Source organism: Scatophagus argus, chromosome 6 (assembly GCF_020382885.2).
Source record: "Scatophagus argus isolate fScaArg1 chromosome 6, fScaArg1.pri, whole genome shotgun sequence".
NCBI classification, from domain to species: domain Eukaryota; kingdom Metazoa; phylum Chordata; class Actinopteri; family Scatophagidae; genus Scatophagus; species Scatophagus argus.
In genome coordinates, this window is record NC_058498.1 from 17,859,678 (window position 1) to 17,878,804 (window position 19,127).

At 43.2% G+C, this 19,127-nt stretch overlaps 1 protein-coding gene across 4 annotated transcripts; it reads left to right on the forward strand.

Moving 5' to 3' along the window:
• The first annotated feature begins 1,029 nt into the window (after positions 1-1,029).
• On the forward strand, positions 1,030-18,408 carry tjp3 (tight junction protein 3). Of its 4 annotated transcripts, none has more exons than XM_046391277.1 (30): positions 1,030-1,228; positions 7,520-7,576; positions 8,135-8,259; positions 8,412-8,514; positions 8,610-8,904; positions 8,992-9,095; positions 9,191-9,380; positions 9,555-9,630; positions 9,736-9,836; positions 10,071-10,161; positions 10,771-10,953; positions 11,051-11,154; positions 11,395-11,479; positions 12,164-12,240; positions 12,516-12,612; positions 13,351-13,439; positions 13,536-13,608; positions 13,822-13,895; positions 14,138-14,201; positions 14,285-14,441; positions 14,781-14,889; positions 14,966-15,185; positions 15,273-15,478; positions 15,566-15,661; positions 15,770-15,849; positions 15,986-16,196; positions 16,374-16,474; positions 16,615-17,193; positions 17,676-17,740; positions 17,832-18,408. In XM_046391277.1, exons 2-30 carry the CDS (start codon positions 7,529-7,531, stop codon positions 17,950-17,952), a joined length of 3,924 nt encoding a protein of 1,307 aa, XP_046247233.1. In that variant the 5' UTR covers positions 1,030-1,228; positions 7,520-7,528; the 3' UTR covers positions 17,953-18,408. The 4 variants fall into 4 exon arrangements, with proteins under 4 accessions (XP_046247233.1, XP_046247231.1, XP_046247232.1 ...); XM_046391275.1 differs by lacking the exon at positions 1,030-1,228 and adding an exon at positions 3,379-4,076; XM_046391276.1 differs by lacking the exon at positions 1,030-1,228 and adding an exon at positions 5,176-5,559.
• Positions 18,409-19,127: the final 719 nt, after the last annotated feature.

Genomic DNA, 19,127 nt, shown 5'->3' on the forward strand with positions numbered 1-19,127 from the left:
AAAAAAATAAAAGCTAAACCGTTACCCTGCAAACATGTGCACTCAGCAGCCAACATACAGGAAGGCTTGTGAGGAGCATTGTTATTAATGTTTCTTAAGTCAAAGAACTTAAGAAAGTGGTGGTGAAATGTCGCTACATATATTTCCTAAGTACTGTTCTTAATTACAATTTCCATTTTCTGCCACAGTACTTTATACTTTTACTCTGCTACATTTCACAGGGTACTTTTTTCACATTTATCTGAGAGCCATATTTAATGGTTACTTTTCAGATTCTGATTCTGATTTCAGATTGTGATGTATTATTACGAATTAATCTACCTGGCAGTAAAGTCGATAAAATCAGAACCTTTACCACCCACAGCAGTTAGGTGTTGGACACATTAATGCATTTTACAATCTGATGTCACCCTGCATAATAAGTATGTTTATTTTTGGTACTTGAAATAAATTCAGATCCTGATAATTCTGTGGGTTTTTTTGTTTTTTTGTTAAGTGAAGTTTTGAATTCAGGATTTTTATCTACGTTTACTAAGACCACCTGAATTCTTCTTCCAGTTCTCGTCAAAATTCAGTGTGAAAAACGTCTTGATTTTGAACATATTATAACAAAGATATTTCTGACAGGTTGGAGCTGGACCAGCTAGGATGAGGGCCTTTGATAACTGTTACTACTACTACAAACTATTAATACGAAAATGTATTCAGTTTCCCTTGACAAGACAACAGAGGGGCAACTAAGTGTTATAACATTTAAAGATTATGGTTCACTTTATCCTTTGTGATGTTCAGACTGCCCATTGTATTTCTTGTTTTCAAGACCAAAAATGACCAAATTAAACTTAAAATCACGACATGTGACTGTGAGAAATGCATGAAAAAGCCCGTGTCGTGTTTATTTGTGTTCAATTAACCGCAATGCGATTTAAAATGTCTCTCACTATAACCGAAACCTGGAGGAGGATTCATTTACGAGGAGGACCAAGTTCCGGTTGGTTTTACACTTGCGTGATGACGTTGTGAAACTCACCTGTACGTCGTGTCGTCGACGCCACGCCTCCATACCTGTCTTGAGGAACATTTGAGAGAAACTTTTTGAGTTGCTGCGGCAGTTAAAGTGACTGAGTGGGACTTTGACGACGATTTCCAGTGAGAATTTTTATCCATTTGGACGAATCTTGAGAGTGACAGACGAGCACAGTTAAACCCACAGAGACGCAGCTCACAGGTACGTTAGCTCCACTGCTGTCAGGTATGTCCTGTTTCTGAGGTAAAAGCATGGCTGTCAGGCCATAACGCGAGCCTGACAAGGGAAGGGAGAAGTTGAAGAGTGACATTTTAACGACTGAAACTGTTCACTAAAGTGAATTTAAAGAAAATTTAATGAATTACACTGCCGTAACCTCACTTTCAGGGGTTTAGCCGCTAGCCACGAAGCAGGTATTGGGCGTTTAAAGCTCTGTAGTTTACAACTTGATATTTACAGGATTAGAAGCTTGTTAGCTCCATTAATTATTCCTTCATCGTGGACTGGCTGTGGGCAGATATCGGCCCAAATTGCAGCAGTGGTTTTAAAGGGGTGAGGTTTGTTACATAACATTTTGGTCCGTTGTTTAGATCATTAACAGGGTGTTTGATGAAATCACGCAGCTAGCTATACCATGTCTGTCTGTGTGTGTGTGTGTGTGTGTGTGTGTGTGTGTGTTGGTGGGTTGGAGGCTTTCAGCTGTAAGCCCCACTTTGCTCATCCTCACCCTACTGGTTCTGCCACACATGCAAGTTTCTACCTGCCTGGCGGAAGGTTTCACTGTAGTTTCGACTCTGCATTCCCAAACAACTGCGTGTTCCTTTCCCTTGACTTTAATCAGTGTACTTACTGATACACTGTTTGATTAAGGATGAACCAATGTAGTCAGACTAAGGGCTTACTGTTCTGGTAAGTTCCTGATGATGTAAGAGTGCAATCGAACCTCCCTGAGGAGCATAGTGTGTTTGTGTGGGTGATGTGGATAAATATCTGTATTGTGCTGCATCACATTGTTACCATCTATAAAATGTTACATGCCTTCTTACTGATGGGCAGCAGTGACCACAATGGCCTAATACGTCTAAGAGATACTCAGGGAATAGACACCTTGGTGCGTGGTAAAGGCTCTCAGTATTAACACATTTAAATAAGATTTTTGGTACATATGCGATTTTACGTGACCTTGATAAGTACACATGATAAAAAAAGATTCACATTGATTTGTTGGTATTTAAAAGTCATGTGCTTAAGGCCAGACTGAGGTTATATGCCTCAGATTGCAAATAACATGCTCCATTACCCTCCAGGTCGCTTTACGTTACACATGGTGCACACAGCACTTGTTCTTGTGTTACATTTCACAGCCCAGTTGGTTTAATCTTGAACTTACACAGAGCACCAAAGGCTGTTTTCTTCTTTTCTGTGTGACATCTGTACGGCACTCCAGGTAGCTGTAAGGTGGGTGTTTACAGTACTTAAATAGTGTTGACAGTACATGCCAAGACTTAATCCACTGTGAGTGGAAGCTACAAAGCCCTGGCCTGTGTAATTACAGCCACTCTGTAAACCTCTGGAGTATTTGTCTTTCAGATTGCCATACTTGCACAGTGAAGCGTTGCTGTTCCTCATTAACCACTAACCGCCATAGGCTGAAGTCCACTCAAGACGTTTTGTCTGTTTCAGTCATAAATCTTTATTGGAGTAGCTTGTTTGAATGGTTCACTGTTGAAGAATTCTACTTATGTGCCGCACTAAAAGGAGGCCTCAGTACTCACAGTGAAGAGCGAGATACTCTGGAGTTGGTAGTTTGCTTGTTGGACAGCCAAAAGGAGTGGGCTGAAAATAAAAGAAACACAGCCTCTGAGGTGGCTTTACTGCTGAATACACTTGAGTCCTGAAACGTGAGTGAGTGGTTATTTACCTGCTAGAGGGCCACACCTTGGCTAAGTGTTTGTTTTAGCAACAGTAGAGGTTGCCTGTCATTCCCTGTCTTCCTTCAGACCCATTAATAATTCAGCACCGGCGTCCTGGCTGACCAGAGGCCAGCTGCTCTACCTGGCTGAAACAAGCCTCGGATCTCTGTTATGTAGCTGCCACTTACTTTAAAACTGCCAAATTTGTATAATCCAGGCTCAAATCTGTGATGGATGTTTTCAGATTCAGGATCTGTTGTTTGATATTGTTTTATTGTATCTCGATACACCCTTCAGTTTCAGAAAGTTCCTCCTCTCTGTGCTCCCTCCTTAGTCATGTGCAAGTGACTGTAGTCTTGAGTAGGCAGGGCACTGATAATCAGAGTCAAACAAAAAAACTTTGCAGCACACCCACGTTTGGGTGCATGCAGGGATGTTAAGTGTGAAGGACAGATTCCATCAAAGGTCTGTGCTGCCTCAGTGCCATTTCCTGATCCTGAAACAGCTCAGGTCCTGTGTAGGAACCCAGTGCCCTTAACTTTACCCAGGGCAAGCAGATCTATAGTGTAGCAAACACCCCGTCAATTATTAACAGACCAGTGCTCTCATTCCCCCGAGGTAACCATAGCACCCAGCAGGCTGAAACTCAGCCAACAGTTGGGGACCTGCTGCAGCTGCCTTGTGGGAAAGACTACAAGTTAACCAAGACACAAACATACCACTGACAGTGAGAGCAAGTGGACCTTTTTGACTCTATGAACCCACCGGGAAGGGAATAACACAGGTCGTTACTCTGGAGTGATGGACACATACCCTGTCTGTGGGGAGCAGAGGAATGTCATTGTCTTACTTGTTTTTTCATTTTCTAGATTTTAAGTTGAGTACGCCTCTTTTTGTGGATTGTTTTTTTTTGTTTGTTTTGTTTGTTTTTTGTTGTTTTGCGAACTTGGACACCTGCATGAAACAGCCGTGTGTGGCTGACATACAGAATGCAGTCAGACTGAAGCGACTGTATTAGTGTTTTCTTTTTTCTTTTTTAACATAATATCATCATGAATCTGACGCAGCGAATGAAACTACTGAAGCACTTTGGCTCTGTGCCCCCGGAACCTAAACCACCGCTGCTGGTGGTGCCTGTAAGTGGATGGATCGTACTGTAGCAACGTCCTGTAGTCAAGCTCTTACTGCTAGCCAGTATTGTTTGCATTGTTTTTGTGTTTGTGCATCTTTGTTTGTGTGTATTTAATTAGTTTGTCACTATTCACGTTTCATTGCCGTAATTTAAACTTACGTACTCAGCGCTGATCCTTAGGCTGGTTCATCACTACAGATTTGGGTTTCCTGGCTTTAATGAGGCCCACAGAACTAATTTTACAAAAATTTCTATTTGTGTAGTGCACAGAGAAGTTGTTGAGTAGTCAGTAAGGTGAAATACAGAAAACAACTTGTGAGTGAAATTTCTACTGAGGTCTTCTAATTGAACTTCACATGCCTGTCCATAAAAAAATCTAATATTCTTCAATTTGAATGGATCAAAAATGCTTAGATTATAGTACTTTTATTAATTTTATGTCATTATAAAGTTAACTCTGCACATCAACAATTTTTGGTTTTTCAGATATTAATGAGTTAAAAAAAAAAAAAAAACAGAAAATGATGTATGTCTTCCAGTATTTATTTTGTTCTAAGTGTTCAATAGCAATAGTACCAGTACAGTAAACCTAAAAGGCCAAATATACATATAAATTTACATTCTGCTACTTCTTTCCCTGTATATGCCAACATTTACACTGATAACGTAAGTCATCAGTCTGGCTTTATCGTTCAAACTGCAGAAGGTTTTTGGCTGCTTTTGGCTGCTTCCTCTTAGACAAGTCTCTGATAACTTGTAATCACAGTTTTTTGTCATTGTTTGATATTTTGTTGATTAAATGGTCCCTAGGTTCATTGATTAGTCAAAGAGTATTTGCAGCCTTACAAATTTGGCATGTTGAGTTACAGGGAAATGTGCATAACATTTTGCATAACACGTGATAAGTTCTACAATTGCAAATGTGTAGAAAAACTTTTTTTTCCTGATTTGAAAGCAGCCGGCCTTGAGCATTGCAGTTCAGTACCTTGTATTTCTTCGTCTTGAGACCGAAGCTGGTCTCCATGCCTCTCTGTGACTGCAGTGTGCTTATTTAAGATACGTGGCTCTTCTGATATCTGTATGCTGGGTGTTGTGTAAGGCAGAGCAGCTCCACCTTAAATCCACCTTTATTGGCACTAGTGGGAGACTGTGAGAGTGGGCAAAGGCTGAGTGGGGGAGGAGTGTTCCAGGTGAGCTCTCGCCTTGATGTTTTTTCCTTCTCTCCCAGCTGAGAGAGAAACACGATAGCTGGTCACGTTACGAGTAATTTCAGCAGGAGGGGATAGGGTTTCCATCATCCGCTCAGAGCTGATCCGAGCAGGAAGGAACTGGAGCCGGATAAGCGTGGACTCTGTTGTTGTTTTGTTTTTCGTGTTGCCATATGGAATATAAAGAGCTGGCTGTTCGCTGAGCGCTAGAGGCCACAGGTGTTGTGTTCAGCTAAGAGATCCCAGTGGAAAATGGAAGTGAGGTTCAAGGACCAAGTGGTAAGTGAAGAGGGAGGAACACAAAGCGTTGATGGTCTTTTAGTATAACACTGCCAGAAAGTACCTAAAATATAGCTGGTCACAGTGAGCAGAGGGCATAAAATATTGCTTATACTTGGAAGTCCCCAGCTTAATGATCCTTAGAACTGGCAGGGTGAAAACCAGAAGGTGCAGGAGTGCCAGGAAGGACTGCGGCGTCCACGATCACATCAGTACACACTAAATTACTTCTCAGTTTATCTGTTTTCTAACTTTTTCAGCTATGTTCAAATCAATCAATATCAGGCTTTTACATGAGATTTTGCAGTGCAACTGTATAGTTAGAGGATTTAGTTCATGACAGTGTGATTAATTGAAGCGTCACACGCTGTTTTGATTTTGCGTTTAATACTGACAGCCAGAGTTAAAGTTTAACCCATCACCAGTTTGCTGTGATTGAACTAATCCTGTTCAATATAAATCAGCTCAGTACGTAAGTGATGCAACAATATTCTGTACTCTGTTTTGCGGTCATGTTTACTTTTCATTTGATTTAGTTGTTGCCTCTGCTCCTTCGGTTTATTATCCCCATTTGACTTGTGTACTCTGCATAGTTATAAGTGACTGAAATCAACACCTTCAGGTTTCCGTGTCAGTTTAGATTAAAATTATAGCTTGACATGTATTTAGCCAGTCCACGGCCAGATTTGATTTGAGCAATCATGTCAGTTGTTTTTTTTTTCATCTGTCAAGTTTATGATTAACTTGGTCAAACAAATCGCCTCCTGTTCACCAGTTCTCACTGCACACCTGTGCCCACGATCACCTCCACCTGCCAGCTTGAGATTTTTGTGGAGATCATAAATGAGATTTTTAGCCCTGAATGATAAGTGTTTTTGTTACAACGAGATTGACCTACTTTGAAACAATTTTTGCCATGATTGGTGAATTCGTGTTATGATAAAGATGATGTGTTTTGGTGTGTCAGGACATTAGACACTTGGCTGCTGAGCTCAATGAGTTCCTTCACGTTGTACAGGTCATCTACTAGCATTAACGCATGCCTTGTGCTGGTTGTACAGCCTGCATGTGTTTGAACAGACTGCAACAGTATATCTCTGTGACTCTAACTAGAGTAGCTTGCTTTACCCGTTCTTACCGTAGCTCGGCAGGTGTCTACATAGTCCATGGCCTGCCCGCGCTCTGTCTTTGTTTGGTTTTGTAGATGGCGAGTATGTGGAAAATGATGAACATGAAAGACATTTTGTCACGTCACTGCAGCAAGCAGACATTTGTGGTCAGGCCTGTGGCTGGTGTATTGATTTATCTAACCTTTGTCATTCAGAAAAAGTCTTGAGACAGAAACGTAGTAATTTGCTCAACACATATGAAGAGGTAAAGAGGATGGTTTTTAAGCATGTGGGAGCTTACTATGCAGTTTTTTTCTAACGTCTTCAAAGACATCACCTGGTGCTTTCGAAAATGTTGCCTTAGAACATGAAAACATCTCCAGTGTGTCACCAGCCTACAGGCTCGGCTGATTTGACTGTTTACAGAGTCAAACATAGAAATATGCTGTGTAGAACAGACACAGTGTGTCTACGTCACTGTAACAGAAAATATGTTTGTCTCTGTAGCTGTCACAATTAGTCAATTATTCAGCAACTGTTTTCAGAATAATCTTTTTTGTTTTTTTACACTTGGAAAACAAGCCTTGGGTGATGTATGTTGTCAATATCACAAGAGCACACACACACACACAGCAGCTAGCCCCTCCTCCATACCGGTCAAGCAGGATTCAGACAGGTGAGAGCATGCTGAGATCAGGTTGAGTACAGACACTCTTCCTGTTCGACTCAACCGTCCTCGATGTAATGATCTGGATTCTGTATTAAGATTTATTACTTCTGATCTCTTGTTGTCAAAGGTAAATAGTCTTTTGCCAAAGTTATTCTAATTGTTGTTGTGTTTTTTCCTCCAGAAACCAGGCATGGAGGAGCTCACAATATGGGAACAACATACGATAACATTGAACAAAGTAAGTATTGTTTTTTTTGTTTGTTTGTTTGTTTTTTTTGCTTTTTTTTTTTAATAATCAAAATGATGTGCATTTCAGGTGTTAGGGGTTACGGTGAAACCACTCGTGTCTTTCTATTCCACATGGGAAAAAATTTACATGAAACTCACAAGAAGCTGAAGTGAATTTGCATCAGTGCTGTTTGGTCTGTGCTCACTGGCTGTACGCACACAGAAGTGAAAGCCGAGCCTGGGTGTTTGGCACAGAGGCACTTTCAGTATTGTTTCCTCCGTTATTGTCAAACGGCTTGCAGGGGCTGAGCCAGACTGTTCTTCAGACCTCTCGGTTTCACAACCCGGACTCCAGCAGGAATTCATAATGACACACCCTGCTGGCTCTTTCACTATCCCGCCTCAGCTTGAATGTCGCTGGAATGTGCTCTCTCTCCCTCTATCTGTCTACTGGATCTCCCACACATGCTCACACTCACACACATGCATTCTTTCTCTTCATTTGTGTCACTCTTTCATGTACTTGTTATCATATCCTAGCTGTCCTTTTTTTATCTCATGATGACAGGATTCCAAACTAGGGTTTGGCTTTGCCATATCAGGAGGCAAGGACAAGCCTAACCCAGACAATGGGGATACTGCTGTGGTGGTGTCAGATGTGCTGCCAAATGGACCAGCTATGGGACGCCTGTTGTAAGTTGACCACCATGTAGGAACCTTTAACATTTGTCTGTTGACATAATAAAAAATACCTGATCTCCCATCTGTGGACACACATGTAGACACATTAGTAGTTTTATCAGCCCCCCAACAAAACCAGACTCACATGTGAGTTTTCTCTGCAGCACCAAAGACCAAATTGTGATGGTCAATGGAGTGTCCATGGAGAACGTCCACTCAAACTACACCATTCAGACCCTCAAGTCATGTGGCAAGATTGCAAACGTTGTGAGTATAAAGGAAGCACCTCAGTGGCTTTTAATCATTCCTGGGTTACTACTCCGTCTCTAAATTTCTGGCCTGCTCCATTTTTCACTGCCCAGACTTTGAAACGCCCTCGCAAGATCCAGATCCCAGCGACCTCCAGGCCGACTCGGGCCGCCTCACATTCCAACCTGCTGGACCAGGACCCCCCCAGACGAACACGACGCTACTCCGATGGCAGCGACAACCGAGACAGCAACCGCTACAATTCCCGTGCCCAGAGCAACTCACCCGACCGCAACGGGCATGGAAACACACTGCCATTGATGTCATCGGGGTACAAGAGGCTACCATATCAGGATGTACCAGAGAAACCCATCAAAACCACACTAATTAAAAAGAGAGTTACAGATGGTAAGACTCGTTGGAAACGAGAGAGCCCTGAAGTACTCACGAAATCATACTGATTTCTGATTGTACTCTTGTTGTTTTCCTCTGCAGAGTACGGATTGAAGCTTGGCAGCCAGATCTTCATCAAGCACATGACAGAAACAGGTCTGGCTGCGAGGGAAGGAACTCTGCAGGAGGGAGACCTCATTCTTAAGGTGAATATTAAGATGTGGACGATATGCATCAACTCCTGCAAAATGCAGTCCTCAGTCGGCACAAACAGATTAAGTGATTTGTCTCCTTTTATCAGATCAATGGCATGACGACAGAGAATCTCTCCCTGCTGGAAACCAAGCACCTGGTGGAGAAGAGCAGGGGCAAACTGACCATGACGGTCCTCAGGGACAACCGCAAGTTCCTGGTCAGCATCCCAGAGGTGGAGGACAGCGCCCCCAACAGTGAGGACGACCACCGCAGAGACAGCAGCTCTGAACTGGAGGGTGAGGAATGGAGAACAGATGAGGGGGTGGGTGGTATTAAATGAGTGAGTGTGGTGGTAAGAGTAAAAGCACTGTAGTTTCTAAGAGGAGAAAGACAAAATAAATGTAGAAATCATTGATGAAGGACTTCCTGTGAATCCTCACTAAGTACAGTTGTTTCCTTTCTGCCATCAGACATTTCAGACATTGATGAAGACATCCCCACCCACAGAACATCCCGTCAACCCAATAGAGAGAAACGGACACGCAGGTACACCACGCCTACACCAGTGAACATTAGTTGATGAGTTAAGGGTAAAGGCACTGAAGAGCTCCTGTGTCTTTTTGTTTCTTTCTTTTGTTTTCCACAATGCAGAACAAGAGCTGAACCTCCTCCACCAGCCAAGTCTCGGGACTCATCACCAGTGCGCTCCACCCTGACTCGGCCTCCTGCAAGAACCTACGCCCCTCGCAGAGGTCAGTCCTGCTGAGGATCTTTTGCCAGGGCTGCACATGAGCTGTAGATCACATACACAGACAGATGTTGATGGTGGCCTTTCTGACGAAACAACACGAGTGCTTCCTGTATAATTAAGTCGAGCTGAGACTCTCTGTATCTCTGGAATTCGTACTGAGATTGAAATTCAAAAGGTGCATGTGAAAATAAAGGACCATAATGATGTTTGTTTCTGTTGATTATTGCTCTTTCAGCTCCATCTGAGTCGGAGTCAGACCACAGTGCCTCCCCTCCTCCTGTCAGGAGAAACAGTCCGGACATTAGGGATCAATCCAGCAAGTACAAGTCAGTTCAGTCGCATTGTTTTTCTGACTGACAAAATGTTCATCAAACCCAGTGTGTTTCATACTATTATTTCTGCTATTATAACCAGGATTATTATTTTATTTTATCTATTTCATTTATATTTTATTTATATTTATCATATCATTTATATTGTTGCAATATAACAAAAGGTATTTTTACAACCACTTTACATTGATCTCATGACTGATGAGAGATTTAAAATGCCTAATACCAGAACATGATTCAAGTGACTTTTCACCACAAATTTAAATCTATTTACATGCATGTAAGAGGGAGGTCTGATGTTCCACTGAATAGTGTAAGACTAAATGGAAGTAGAACACAAATTAATGTAATTATTGCTCCTTTCATTCCTGTGTCAGTTGGTACCACCCTGTCTGAAGTCTTTGTTGTGCACTTGCGTGCACATGCAAAAACCGAAATCAGGTTTCTCCAGCACTAATCCAGCCATGATTATTGTTTTCCTTAATTCTTCAACCAGGTTTTGTGTTTACAGGGCATTTAACAAAAACGGGTAGAGAATCTGGATTAGTCAACGCAACCAGTGTCTAAAAAGGTATAAAAAATGTTGATTTGCTCTTTCTGCAGAGCTCTGTCTGGTATGTCCGCCATCCCCAACCCCCGGTCCTCTCCTGCTGTCCCCAACTGGTCCACCTCTCTCCCCACCTCCTCCACCTCACGACCTCGTAAACCGGTGTCCGAGTCAGACTCTGACCATAGCGCATCCCCTCCACCCCGCAGAGAGAGCCCCCGCCCAGACAGCAGATACAAGTAAGAGAAAGGCTCAGTTCAGCTGTAACACCATGGAAAATCTCTTTTCTTTTCCACCAGACCTTTCCTAACTCTTTTCCTCACACTTCTCCCCCAGAGTCCTTCCTGATCTGCCCCACACAGGGCTGAGAGGCTCCCCCATCACTATTCGTTCAGAGCCACCAAGGAGGGTCAACTCTCCAGTCAGAGTCCCACCCCCTGGTCAGTACACACACATACACACTCTGGAGATGGTACACATCCTGGACTTGCTTGTTTGCTGCTGAGCAGGTGTCAACAGTCAAATAATGTCAAAGCCAGAGCAAACATGAGAGGATCTGTTGGTAGTGTAACAGTATAACAAGAAGTAAAGCATTTGTTTGTTTGTTTTTTTAATGCTGCCGCACAGTAAAATCGACGCGTGTTGGTGTTATAATAACTTTTTGTTCTGCTTGTTCCCAGACTCTGAGTCGGAGTCGGACGGCAGCTCGGCGCCTCCTCAGAGGCATAGCACCACTTATAGTCAGGACTCCCTCAGCAGATACAGGTACAGATGAAGACCCGCCCAACCCCAACCTCCAACCCCACCCCCTCCCCCTCCCTGAAACGCAACAAGATGTCACGGACTGGGACACTGAGCAGACTGTGCACACGTCTTGCGTTATTAACATTAGCTAATCACATGTTTTTATTTTCAACCTCTCTGTTTTGTGATTAATATTTTTTTATTGATTTGCTCATTTTGTGCCTTTGTAGCCTTTGATTTGCGCTTGATTTGTGTTTTTGATTTGTGTACCAAGTGCTTGTGTTTGTGGTGACATGTTGTTAACCAATGAAATAAAAGTGACTTTCAGTGAACAGTTACCTCTCCTGTATGTGGCTAAGTGTTGATTAAGCAGAAGGCACTTATAATTGATATCAGCAACAATATTCCAATCAAACATCCAAAACTTCATGTTTCATTCAGCATGTTAAAAACTGAGAGCAAACATGACCAAACAAGATCAGGCCAGACCACTAATACGACTGAATAGTTGATTGATCATTACAAAGCAGTTAATCGTCAAAGAGAGAGCTTCCCTCAGAGACCCTAAGGTGAATATTCAACATTTCAGTCTCACCCTGTCATCTATAATCATCATATTAGCCACTGCCCGCCCCCTCTCCAAACGTAACTGAGTTTTGTTGTCTTCCTCCTCCCTCACTCCCGCCTCCCTCTCTTCTCTTGCAGAGTCCTGCCAAGTGTTTCCGTGGAGTCTCCACGATGGAGCGTCCCCAGTGCTGCCGCCAGTAGTCCGCCACAGAAAGGTGTGTGTGTGTACTCAGTGTCTCGCTTGTGTGTTTGTACTTAGTCAGTGAGCATCATACACTACTGCAGAGGGAGCATCTGTGTGTCATCGTTTGAATTTAAATAGACACCACACATGGCACACCGGCATCAAAATGTATGATAATCTTTTTACAGACTTGGTAATCTTTTTTTTTTTTCTTTTTTTTTTTTTTGAGCAACCGACCAATAAATATTTGGCCAAATGCATTCAAAATGATGTGCTTGTAATTGTTTTATTTCATGATCTCCACAGCTCGGTCAGAGTCCGACTCTGAGGCCAGTTACGCATCTGTTCCTCGCAAGAACTCGACAGACAGCACAAACTCCAACACGGCTAAAAACCGATACAGGTGAGAGATGCTGTAAGAGCTTTGGTCAGAAGTCTGGTAAACTTATCTAGAAACTCTGAACTTACCAAGTGCTTCTGATGACCTAATTTTAACCTTAGCCAACACTGTTGACGGTAAAGCAGCAGCCTATTGATAGTAACCTGAGCAGGCGTACAATCAGAATATGAGTCATTCACATAATAAACCTGCACTTAGCTAAATATTTGCTGACAGTCAACTGAAAATACTTCCACAATTCGTCACAAATTTATGTCGTTCTATGTTGTAAGCGGTTTAAAGTGTTACTCACTGAGTCTGTGTCACTAAGTGAGATCAGTGCAGTGAAGGCAAACCTGACACTAGTTATCCTGAAAAAGTTAAGAAATAAAGCCAAACCTCTAGTTTATTAAAAGCTATAACTTTCTAAATATGTGCTAAATGTTTAGTTGTGATATTTGGTGCAGGACACACTCCGGCACAGCTGAATTAAGACTCGTGAGCGCGCTGTGGAGATGTGTAAAATGATACTGACAGGATGTCCGACTGGTTCATCTGCATTGTAAAACACTCTGTACACGCTGATGACACATGATGTGACTTACTGCAAGGATTGCAACACGTCGTTCCAACAACCGTATTAACAAACACACATATGACAGATGATACTACGATGCTCATTTTGCTAATTCATCACAAGACGTCTAAAAAGGTTAAATGACATGTTGTAGTTGGTCACATTTATTTGTCTGCTTCTCTCAGAGTCCTGCCTGAGGCAAAAAGCACTTCAGTTGATATGATGCAGGAGCCTCCTCGTCGCGCTCCGTCGCCCACCAGACCACCTCCTGATGGTCAGTCTGCTCTCCTCCTCTGTACTGTTGTCTCAAGTTTTAGATGTGAAAGGCCAGCCACTGTCACTCCTGCCTGCACTGTCTTTTTACCTCCAGATTCCTCGGACTCAGACGAGCTGTCACATCTCAGGAGGTCTGGGAGCTCTGAAAGGGGGCAGAGCCACCGCAGGTGCGCTTCATCAGAATCAATTCAGCATTACCTCACTTATACATATATGACATACAAACCACTGGACCTAAACCCCACAAAATTCATCATCACCATGTACATAGCTGTCAGTTACAGAGCTTTAACCTCTTTAGTGACTTTCTCTTGGCCTTCATACAGTGTTGAGTGTAAATGTGTCATTACACAAATCTCACGGTTTTGTCCTCCTCACAGCATCCCTCATGCTGCTAATGGAACTGTTACTGTCAGGTCTGGGATTTCCGTGAAGAGCAACCCACCACTCTACTGTAAGGCTGAGTCTGATTATTGATTAATTGTTTGAAAAATGAATCACTTTTTTTGGTGTGGGCAGTTTATCAAGTGAACCTTGGCTGGTTGCAGCTTCTCACATTAGAAAAGTAGCTCCCTCTAAATTCTAATACTTTGAGCTCTGATAAATTAAGTTTACCTTTTTTCTTAAATTTTATATCAGTAATTGATTAACCAAAACAGATGTAATAGTGACTCACTATCTCTGTATCTACTCCAGCTAAGCCTGCTGAAGAGCCCATCTACTCCCTGCCTCCAGATTCTTACCCATCACCTAATCCGGGGTGAGTAATGTTCATGTGTGTGAATATCAACATATGTGTCTGGTTAATTCGAGCACATTGCTGATTCTTCCTCTCACGCTCAGGTACAGCTCAGACGTTCACACGGTGTCATTCGTGAAGGACGCCAGCGTCGGCCTGAGGCTCGTTGGAGGAAACGATGTCGGTATATTTGTTGGTGGAGTCCAGCCAAACAGCCCTGCGTATGAACAGGGAATGAAAGAGGGAGACCAGATCATGCAGGTGAGATAGTGGTCGGACACCCCCCATTAGTTCATCATTAGCTTTTTAAAGAGCTTAACGGTTTATTTCAACACCTAGAGCCAGATGATGGATTTAAAACCGTTTTGTTAGTTAATATTTGAGATCATGAAGTGTCTGCCAAGCAATATAAGATCACCATGAATCAGCACAGTTTATCTTGACATGAGCTTCAGAGCAGTCACAGTTACAATAAAATGTGACTGCAAGTGGATTCTCTGTGACTTCAGTCTGCAAAAGTCAGCTGTCAGATGTCTTTACATACAAGTCCTCTAGCTTGCATCATGCTTAAGATGAAATGTCCCGCTCCTTCTTACTCAGGTAAATAAAGTCGATTTTGGTCAATTCACCAGAGAGGAAGCAGCCAACTTCCTCCTGGACATCAAGAAAGGAGAGCAGATTCAAATCTGCACTCAGCACAAGATGGACAGTAAGTTTCTCACTAAACCGCTCCTATGATCAGTAAGGGTAAAGCTACTGTCATCTTAACACTTCTCTCTCTTCAGTTTATAAGAGGATCATCAAGTCCAACCTGGGGGACAACTTCTACATCCGCACCCACTTTGACCATGAGGCAGACACCCCCATCGGCCTGAGCTTCACCCGTGGAGAGGTGTTCAGGGTGGTGGACACGATGCATCGCGGGAAGCTGGGCAACTGGCTGGCCATCCGCATGGGGAACGACCTGCACGAGATGGATAAAGGCACCATCCCCAGCCAGACCAGGTCGGAAAGATACGGGAAGGAAATTTAGATTTCTAGTTTAAACAAGACTCATCATTGAGTTTTTACATCTGTCATCCTCTGCGGCAGGGCTGAGGTGCTGGCGAACTTAGAACGGACTCAGCGGTCAACTGGGGAAAGGCAGGTGTCAGGACCGAGAGCTGAGTTCTGGAAACTACGGGGTCTCAGAGGAAACAAAAAGAACGAAAAGAACGTCCGTCGGACTCGTGATGACCTGCTGCAGCTCACTATTCAAGGCAAATTCCCGGCCTATGAGAGAGTCCTGCTCAGAGAAGGTTGGTTTTTAAAGTCGTGCTTTTTGTTTAATAGTTCGGTGACAAAATGAGCAAGTTCTAACAATCCTCAATTGTTTGTGTCTCCAGCTAATTTCAAACGACCCATTGTCATTATGGGTCCTCTTAATGATATCGCCATGGAGAAGCTGGCCAGAGAGATGCCTGATGAATATGAAGTGGCTGGTTAGTTTCTTTTTTTTCATGCTTTCTTACCTGAGGTTCAAATTAATAAATAATTTTTAGTAACTGTTCCGATCCGACGTTGACATGAAATATTGTTTTTCAATGCAGACATGGTTCCTCGCAGTGGAGGGGGAGACGGCGGCTCCACAGTTATTAAGCTGGACACTGTTAGGAGAATAGCAGAGAAGGTGAGCCGGTCTTCAGTTCACTACAAATGAGACACAGTTCGGATTGTAGTCACTTGTAACAGCACATGAAACCTTGTTTTGTTTGCATTCTTGCTTACTCCCTCATGTTCTGATTTTTGCTGTTCTCTTTTCCTAGGACAAGCACCCCCTTCTGGACATCACTCCCACTGCAGTGGAAAGGCTGAACTACATCCAGTACCACCCGATGGTCCTGTTCTTGGACCCTCACAGCCGCAAGGACGTCAAGGCCATGAGGCAGAGGTACAACCCAAACTCCAACAAGAGCTCCAGACGCCTTTACTCACAGGCCCTCAAGCTGAGGAAACACTGCAGCCACCTTTTCTCAGGTAATAACACGTGAGCACGGTCTATCCCTATCATATTATGATTAAAATACAATAAACCATATATAAGACAAGGCAGGTAGCTTCTTTTCCTCTTTGTTTGTCTACTTATCCCTCACACATGTACTGGTAACACTTCTTCTCACTTCGCACTGTGTCTTTCCTCTTACTTTCCCTCAGCTCGTATTGACCTGCAGCCCGGCTCCAGTCTTTGGTATGAGAATCTAAAGGATAAGATCCGCCACCAGCAGTCCAAACCTGTCTGGGTGTCTGAAGTCACGGTACGACACACAGCCCCTCCTGACAAACACACACAGGACTTTTTTTAAGAGAGTTGTGTTATCTGTCTCACACTTTATTGAATATTTCCTCTGTCCAGTGGCAAACTAATAGATAAAATGATATTTTTTTTCTTGTTCAGTTGGAGAGTGGTGGAGAACAGGACTTAGATGCTCTGGACCAAACTCAGTCAGACTACCTCAGTGCTGCCAGTGACCTGGAGGACACTGATGGAGAGGCCTTCACTGACGGAGAGGCCTACACCGACAATGAGGACCTGGAGGAGGCTTTCCCCGCTCAGAACATGGCCAGTCCCCCCAGACACTCCAGGGTAGCCGGAGCTGCCTTAGCCCGATCATCTGAGCCTGCCTCTGGGCACCGCAGCCCCACCATGGACCCTGAGCCTCAAGCCGACACGTATTCGCTCAGAGAAATCCCACCGTTGATGCACGTAACCGAGCCCAGGACATCCCACCAGGAGAGTTACAGCCCGTCTCACAGCGCTGCTGAGGAGGAAGACCCCTCTCATCGCAGTTTTACAGACTCAGATTTCAGTGCCCTTGATGCAGTTCCGCCATCCACTCCATCAGATGGACCCCCGGACTTTGTAGCCCCCGACCCCTCGACTCGGTACTCTGTGAACGAGCCCTCGTATGCTGAGGTGCAGCCTGAGAGCCCACAGCATGCCAGCCTGTCTGCTATTGAGGGGAAATTACAACAGGTAAGTGAAATGGCTGAAAGGAACTGTGTTGTTACGTGTTAAAGGTCATTTACCAGTGGTAATTCACAAAATTAGCCATTTTCATAATCAGTTAATCCTTGAAGTATTTTTTTTTATCTGGTTTAACCTGGTTTCAGCATCTGAAATGTAAATATGTGTTGCTCTTCTGTGATATTACACTGAACATCTGTGGGTTTTGTGCTGTTTGGACAATACAAGAAATTTAATATGGAAATAATTAATCAACCATTAACAGGAAAAATGCCAGATTACTCAATAATAAGAGTAATGGTTGTTTGCAGGCCCAGTATACATAACAGTACTGTATTTTTATAAATGCTGGTGGAAACTGTTGGCTGCCAAACTCCAGCGCAGTCTTAAGAGCAGCAAAGATCATCTGTGATTAGTGTTTGTTGTATCGTGTGTTTATTGAGAGGAACAGAAAAGTTCTTGTTTAAAACAAATCCTGTCTTCCGCTGTAGGCTCGCTCTGAAGACGCTCAGCCACAGGAACAAGCTGAGGAAAAGAAGGGCCCTCAGTTCATCGTGTAAGTGTTCCTCTGCAGTCTTTGGGTTTCAGAGTGCAGCCAGACTGAGATTATGTGCTAATCGTGACCCCTCTGTCCTGCTCTTTGACAGGCTGGCACATCATCACCAAGCAGTCCAGTTCAGGCGCACACAAATCCGAGGCAGCGACAGCTCCGATGATGACGAGGACGAGACGGATGACATTGAATGGGGACCTGCCACAGAACTCTAGAGTTCTGCTGAAGATTAGCGCTGGAGTACACTGATCTAATGAGGGCACGGAAACGATTTCACTCCTTCAGCAAACGCTTTGCTTCTTGGATCATTTTGAACGTTTTTATGGCAGAAGCAGAGTTTTGTCTGAAGATGCTGGTTGGCCTTGATTAAGGGCCTTGTTCAGGTGTGGGATATTGAATAGTCAACATTACTACAACCTTGTAACAGGTTACCAAAAGGTTTAACAGTGCAAAGAAGGAACGGTTTCAGCATGAATGTTAATAAATAGCCTCACGTCAAACAAATCAGTTTGATTTTGTTACTGCTACTGTATGAAACATATTAACAAGTTCAAGTTTTATGAAAAATCATACTAAATGAGTCTCTTTTCACAGAAATATGCCAGAATGTTGTGAACTGTGTGGATGCCTCTTTAACTTTTTCTACATTAAACTGTTTTCCTGATTTCTAACATGGGTTTATTCCATCATCATCATATTCAATTATAAATCATCAAAAATCCATGAAGGTCTTAAAACTTCATCACATTGTTGCAAGGTTTCACACATCTAAATTTTAAAACCCTGATCACTGACATTAACTGATACTAGCTTTTGAAAATAACTTGTTATCCAAGACTGAATAACCGACAGAGAGGGAAATCACTCTGGGGGCCCTCAGGGGCCATGAAGTTAGCAGGTTCATATTCAGTTGTTTGTTATCATACGCCAACTGTGTGTAATTTTAACAGACATGTAGGACGGATTCTGAGGTTTTGCCTCCTGTTGAGGCAGGTACAGGTGCCTGAGTTAAGACACCATAACAATAATAATGATATATCAGCTGATGTGCTTAATGCTGCATTTTCTTAAATACACTTGTGTATAATCAAATGATCACTAACATGAGTAAACCCACTGTTGCCCTGGGGTTTTATCATGCTGAGGGAGTCAGGCGCCCTCTGCTTCACTGCTGTCAAGTCAAACATTTACTGTATTCTTCCATTTGACCAGACTTCATCTCTGAGTCGCCCTGTGGTGGTCACATCGCTCAGCTGCATGCGTACAAACACTTTAACGCAGCACAAAGCCAAGTTCAAATAACATTTACGTGGATTCTAACATTTTAATCAGTCCAGTCTAGAGATAACAAGCTCAGAATACAACCACTCCTGAATGCATGTTGTTGAAA

Coding starts and splice junctions, on each gene's coding strand:
- tjp3 (XM_046391275.1), top strand. CDS start 3,993: ATGAATCTGACGCAGCGAATGAAACTACTGAAGCACTTTGGCTCTGTG. Junction 11,155..11,394: donor AGTCAGAGTCCCACCCCCTG/GTCAGTACACAC, acceptor GCTTGTTCCCAG/ACTCTGAGTCGGAGTCGGAC. Junction 12,613..13,350: donor ACGGCTAAAAACCGATACAG/GTGAGAGATGCT, acceptor TGCTTCTCTCAG/AGTCCTGCCTGAGGCAAAAA.